The sequence below is a fragment of the Camelina sativa genome, chromosome 17 (genome assembly GCF_000633955.1).
Source record: "Camelina sativa cultivar DH55 chromosome 17, Cs, whole genome shotgun sequence".
Lineage (NCBI taxonomy): Eukaryota > Viridiplantae > Streptophyta > Magnoliopsida > Brassicales > Brassicaceae > Camelina > Camelina sativa.
In genome coordinates this window covers 25,097,254-25,103,748 of record NC_025701.1, presented here as the reverse complement: position 1 = coordinate 25,103,748, position 6,495 = coordinate 25,097,254, and the positions used below count along the sequence as shown (strand labels likewise).

The 6,495-nt window shown below is 34.0% G+C and overlaps 1 protein-coding gene across 3 annotated transcripts in view; it reads right to left on the bottom strand.

Moving 5' to 3' along the window:
- The window catches only part of LOC104757985 (probable E3 ubiquitin-protein ligase RHG1A), a 7,514-nt gene continuing 3,458 nt past the window's right edge, over positions 2,440–6,495 (bottom strand). Inside the window, exons 1-6 of one of the 3 annotated variants that reach the window (XM_010480778.1) lie at positions 6,052–6,156; positions 3,704–5,314; positions 3,529–3,579; positions 3,290–3,382; positions 3,075–3,215; positions 2,440–2,977 (exon numbers count right to left, since the gene is read on the bottom strand). In XM_010480778.1, the coding sequence (XP_010479080.1) occupies positions 2,825–2,977; positions 3,075–3,215; positions 3,290–3,382; positions 3,529–3,579; positions 3,704–5,233 (1,968 nt within the window). In that variant the 5' untranslated portion in view covers positions 5,234–5,314; positions 6,052–6,156 and the 3' untranslated portion in view covers positions 2,440–2,824. Of the gene's footprint in view, positions 2,978–3,074; positions 3,216–3,289; positions 3,383–3,528; positions 3,580–3,703; positions 5,315–5,892; positions 6,157–6,495 lie in introns of those variants that run through there. The other 2 variants (XM_010480777.2, XM_019239165.1) reach the window with 2 other exon arrangements.

The following is a 6,495-nucleotide window of genomic DNA, read 5'->3' as shown; positions in this document are numbered from 1 at the left end:
AAAAAAAATTGGTTAAGCTACACGGGCTTTAATACAATGCCCAAAGCCACTAAACAACATAAACCTACACCACTCTATTTATAGTCAGTTTTTTTAATCATTTTTTCTCTCCCACTCGATGTGGGATACAATCATCTCTTATTAATTGTTTAAATATAATTTTGTTTAACATCAGTTTTTAATTGATGTAAATTTTAAATCGTTTTTAAAAGTGATTTTATCCCAAAAAAAAAACACATCAATCATCTAAATGATATAAAAATATATTTTATATCAATTTTAAAAAAGTGATACAAACTAGTTAAAACTGAATCAATTATAAATAACTGATGTAAAATTAGATAATTATAACATCAAATGATCTAATTGATGCTAATCATTTTTATTTGCTTCACTTGAAAATAAGTAATTTAAATTTACTTCATTCTATTTTGTGATACAAAATAAATGATACAACACACCTGATTTTTTGTAGTGACAATCATGTTTACGAGAGACAAAACCCCTTCCATTTTGGGCTCTACGAGTGACCGGCTCTGGTATACTCTGCTTTAGATGTCTTCCATATACTTATAATATACACTAGGATTTCTCCCGCGGTACACCGCGGAACTAAGTTATAAATTATTGTATTTTAAATAATAATTTTTAATTTATTTAGTTTTTAAATTTGTAATTAATTAACTTCTTGTCTAATTAATTTTGAAATTTATTTAGAATTTTTTTTTTCTTCTTACGTTTTATAAAGTTTATAACCTAATTACTTAAATTTGTTATTAGATAGAATATAAAATTCTAGATTTGTTTTGTTCTCTAGAATTAAACAGAGGTATATGCCTATATAGTATGTTAGTGTATATTTTTTATATCTATTTCTTTTTTTGAATATTAAGAATGTGTTATAGTATGTGTAATATTTTGTAGTTCATATACTAAATAATTTATAAGTTAATTTTCAAAACTATGATTACAAATCTATAGTATATATGAGATAAACTAATAGTTTTAGTGTTGATTTTATATTCCAAACCCGCCATGCTAGGCGGGTCAGGCAACATATTCAAAGATTTTTAATCCGCAAAAACTCATCATATGTAACCCGTGAAAGTAAAAATTATTTTTAAATACGTAATACAAAATAAAAATAAATTTGTGCGCAAGCAATATCTTTTATATTTTATTATATTCTTTGAATAAGATATCAAATTGAATGGTAAATATGTTTGTTACCTTTTAAAATCATACCGTTAGTTTTTTCTGAATGATATATTTTATATTTTGATTTTGAACATTTATTTTAGGAGGAAATCAATGCGTTGAGATCAAAAATCTCGGCCACAAATCCTCCTCCAAGATCGAAAATCAATTCGTTTCTTGGTTAGAGCGATTGTTTAGGAAATTTGTGTATGGAAAAAATATTGTTTTGTAAAATTGGAAATTTAATATTAATTAAATCAATTATAAAATTAATACTTAATATTAAAGGGAGTGGTTCTAATTTTTTTTGAAAATTTATTTAGGATGAGAAATCTTGTTTTAAAAATAGAAACTTAATATTAATTAATTAAATGAAAATAAATTAATAATTAATGTCAATGGTAGTCTTGTAAATAGGTGGCAACTTTAGGATTTATTTGCTAAATGTACTTGAAAAATGTATATATAGATTATCTTTTTCAGATCAATTGTGATTGAAAACATCGTTTTTTAAAAAAAAAATTCAAGTTTTAAAAGATTTTTTTTTTAAATGAATATGTTATTTTAATAATTTTTGATATGTGAAAATCGTCAACACCACTAAAAATGATAGCGAAAAAGATAATGAAGGCCATATTCCTGCAATAATTTGATTGACATTCAGAATTATTTTGTCTCACTATTATACAATTATTTGTAAATGTAGGCCATATTCCTGAAAGTTACGAATCAATACTTTATCTTAACGTGACTATCTAGAACTGAATCGATTTTGTCCAATTCGGTGTTCTGTTTTGTTCATAAAGCCAACAAAACTACATACAAATAAGTAATGATAGAATGAAAATAATATTATCCTGATTAGTTTGGTCAATCATGTGACATATTGACATAATGTAGTGATTAATATGAGAAAATATGTTTTGATCACACGTATCCACGTCGACCCCGACAAGCTGTATAAATGTTGTGCGTACAGTGTTGTCAATGTTCTTATTGATTCTTTTCACATTTCTTTGCCAATGCTAGTACGCATATTTTTTATGCGTACAAGTTGTAACTTGTAATGGTCAGTGGTTGTAATCATAATAATACCTGTCTGAATGAGGAGACCATATCAAACAACCATATTAACATCTCTATCCACTGACAGAAAAGTGCCTCGGCTGATTCTGTTTTGTCCCAGTTTTGTGGATTTCATCAGTTCGAAGATCTGATGATGATCATCAAGCTACGAACTTGTAACCTTCTTGAATCAAACAATATGCATATCTTATGCTATGTTGATACATCCAATGTGGATATACGATATATAAGAAATTACATAACCAATCATCCATAAAACCTATAAATTGCCAAATTGGCTTACAAGCTTTCTTGGTGTTACTGGGTAAAATCATAAGAAGAAGATGAAGAAATAAAAAATCTAATTGGTAAAATTAACTTATCCAAACAAATTCAGAAGAACCCAAGTTTTTTCTTTTTCTTTAGGTCCTCCTTTTCTTCCTATCTTCTTCAGTTACTTCCCTTCATTCCTATCTGACAAGACACCAACTTGACTGCAGTATTCTAATGAGGCTGCAATGGTATAGAACACTCGACAAATGGTTAAACCCAACAAGTTCAATCATTGTCTTCTTCGCTTATTTGCAGTGTTCAATCCTGTTGTTTTGCAAATTGGGCAAAGGTTCTTCAGCTTCAGCCATTGTTTGATGCATTGGCTATGGAAGTTGTGTCCGCATTCCAACACTCCTAATTCTTCTCCTTCATTGTATTCCTCCTGCAGTCCTTGCATCAAATTTTAAGCAATCGGCAAGTCATGAATAGATTAACTAAAAGTGCAGCTCATAATGGTCAAATCTGATATTGTTTGTTACCTGACAAACACAGCATGGTTCTACTTCTTGTGGAGCTCCGGTACTACTTTTGTACCTTTGCTTCTTCAATCTGTTTGATATGGTTTCGTCATTCAAACCGGTACAAACATCACCAATCCGCTCTTCTAGAGACAACAACTCCTGTAGATTTTATACACACGGTTAATATGAGTATGATGAGCAAATAAATGATTATTGGATTGCTCTGGCTTTACCTCATATGTCATGTTGTCAACATCAAGTCGCATGTCTCTGTGTTGGTCATGAAGATCCGCCACACTTCGCACCATCGACTGAAGCATAACATCCTGAACAAAGCAGCACAAGATAAAACAGATTAAATATGACCATTAAGGTAAAATCTAGGTAGCATTTATTGTTGATTGCATTCATCAAGTAAGATTCTGCTATACTTAAAATTCTTTTTGTAAATACATAATATATAAAACAGTACCTCAAAACGCAAGTTCCCTCCTCTACGCATCTGCTCCAAGACATTACGAATCTGTTTCAGAAGAGAAACACATTATCAGATTAATAATGCGTCACCGTCTACAGGGTATTTAGTATTTACAGTCGATATGAACACAAATGTAACATTAGCATTAAATCTTTGATATGAAACTAACCTCGGATGACGCCGTTCTGCTTCTGCCTCGCAAAGAATGAGGAATGCCAGTTGTTGCATGTTGCCGTTGTCTTAGACTTGCTCTCGAGGAAGCCCGAGTACGCGCCTGAGAGGTGTTTCCACCACCAGACTGAACCACGGGCTCAACCGGAGGGGAGGCAGGAGGGACCAAGGAACGAGCAGCAGCTCTCTGGTTTGTTGTAGCAAGGGAAGAAAGCAATGACCTACGGAAGTGTTCAGATAAACTCCCTTGATTATGTGGCGAGTTATTATTACTCTGGTAAGGATTCCATGCTGGATTAGACGGCGACGGCGACGGAAACTGCCACTGCTGAACATTTGTCCTGGATGAAGAAGATGCAGCATGTCTAGCACCACTTGCATTACTGCTGATATGACCATTGGCTACATGTCTCAGTTCAGGAGCAGGTACAAACAAAGGCATCTGTAGACTATTACTTATCTGTCTCGTTTCATCTCGATGCAAAACATTTCTCTCAACAGGAGTAGCAGAACTCGATGGTACAGCCGCTGCTACTGGGCTTGCGTTCAAGTTAAATAAAGGAGGCATGTGAGTAGCAGGTGCATTTGGATTCTGAGAAGCAAAATTCCCGAAAGCATGTCCATATCTCAAGTCGATCAGTTGTTGATCTGCTGGTGGAAACCCTTGTGAGTTCAAGGATGGAGCAACAGGTCGTCTGATAACACTTCCTGCAGCAAAGACCAATGGGCTTACGGTTTCTTGTTGATCAGTTGGATTAACCCTGACAGAGTAATTTCTACTAGAGCTCTCTGTGATAGCAGGAGCAGATACATTTGGAACAGCATTAGATACCACCAAACCCCTTCGACGATCAAGAGATAGGTCTAAATGGTTTGTTGTCATTGCTGGACTATAATACGCAGAAGGTGAGATCCAAGAACTGGATTCTCCACGCTGAACCTCACGGAAACCTCCGCTGGAAGAGGACTGGCCAATGCTTGCATCAAGAGCTTTTCTTTTACAGGATACGCGACGCCCATCTCTAACACTGTCCTCTGGTATAAACATAGACCTGAGTCCATTAGCCTCAAAAAGAGCAGGATGACCTGTGACCGGATTCATATCATCAAGATGCTCATTATATTCTGCATTAAGATTGACATGGCGAGCAACACGGTTTCCATTAGATGGTTGCGCAAACAAAGGGTTCAACTCAAGCTTGCCATTTCTCTGTTCCTCAAAACGTCCAATTCCATTCCATTGTTGAGTGTGACTAGTAGTGGTTTCGTTCTTCGTACCACTAGAGCTAGCCTTGCCAATGTTAAACCTGTGTAAGCCGCCTTGCTCATGATAAACTGAGTTTGCAAAAGTAGGATTTGTATCAGCAGCAGCTGAAATCATGTAATCCTGCAATCCGTTATCACCATAACTGTGAATATTATTATCCCAACGAATAGGCTGATCTATCACAGCGTTACTAGATGTAGATCCATGCTCAAAGTTCAAAGCCTCTGCTAAAGAACCCAGACTAGCCCTCTCTCCCTGCATCCTAGCGTTATCCAAAGTTGACACTTGAGACAATTCAAGAGACTCTCTCACCACTTTCCACAATGTAGCCAATGCTGGAAACTACAACAAAAACACGGAGAAAGTAAAAGATCTATCAATAACGAAGACATGAGAAAAAGAGCTTAGCAACTGAGCAATTCAAGATACGCAATGTATAAGCTTTCTACTTGATCAATCAGACACAAAAGCTACAATTTCAAATTGACATCTAATCTCCAAAATCAAGCAATCTATAATCAACGGCACTTGCAACAGAACAATATAGGTAATGAAAACAATTAGCACAGCCACACACAACAAGAACAGCATCAGTAAACAAGATGAACATCAAATCTTTAGCAACGTCTACATGAGGAAACAAGAATCATTACTCGTAATCAACAAACCAGCATAACTCTTTAAGTTACCACAAAGCCCTTATAATTTAGTAATCAAAACAGCCAAGACAAAACAGAGACATTGAACAACTTTAAACCGTGAAGTCTTGTTTAGACAAAGAAATAAAAAATCAGACAAGAAGTAAAGACAGAGAGATCCATTCAAAAGTCACAACCCAGCATCAAAGACTCAATTTTTATCATACCCTCCAAAAGAGGAGATTCTACAATGAACAAAGACACGGAAATATGATAACCCACCAAATCAAATTTCACCAAACTTCGATCGATCTGAGAAGGTTTTGGTTTGAGAAAAGCAAAAGAAACGCTTAACGCTAAGGTAGATAAATATGAAAGACCGATGAAAGAGGAAGCTGATTGCGGAGAAAAGAGGGAAAAGGCAAAGAGAAGGAAACAAACCACTTTTTTTCTTGTTCTGCAGAGAAGAAGATTGAGAATTGAGGAAAGCGAAGAGAAGCACACAAACCAAATGAGAATAGAATCCGGAAGATTAATATTATTATCATCATTACAGTAATATACTATATTATATATATAAGCTAGGTTAATATTCACATTTAACCAAAACAGCAATATTCAAAATTTAAAAAGCTGACAAAAAAAGAAAAAAGAAATTAAAATAATGGAAATTTGGTTTTATGAAAAAGTCAATAAAAAAGAACAGTTTCCAAAGCAAAGAATTGAATACAATACAAACCAGAAAGATGGTAATAAATATTGAAGGGTTTTGTAATAAAAAACGTGAATGGTGTAAGTATAGTTACTTAGTTAGATTTGTAGAAGGAAGAAAAAAAATTCAAGTTGGGGAAAGTTAAAAAGAAAAAAACGAGAAGAGAACTTACA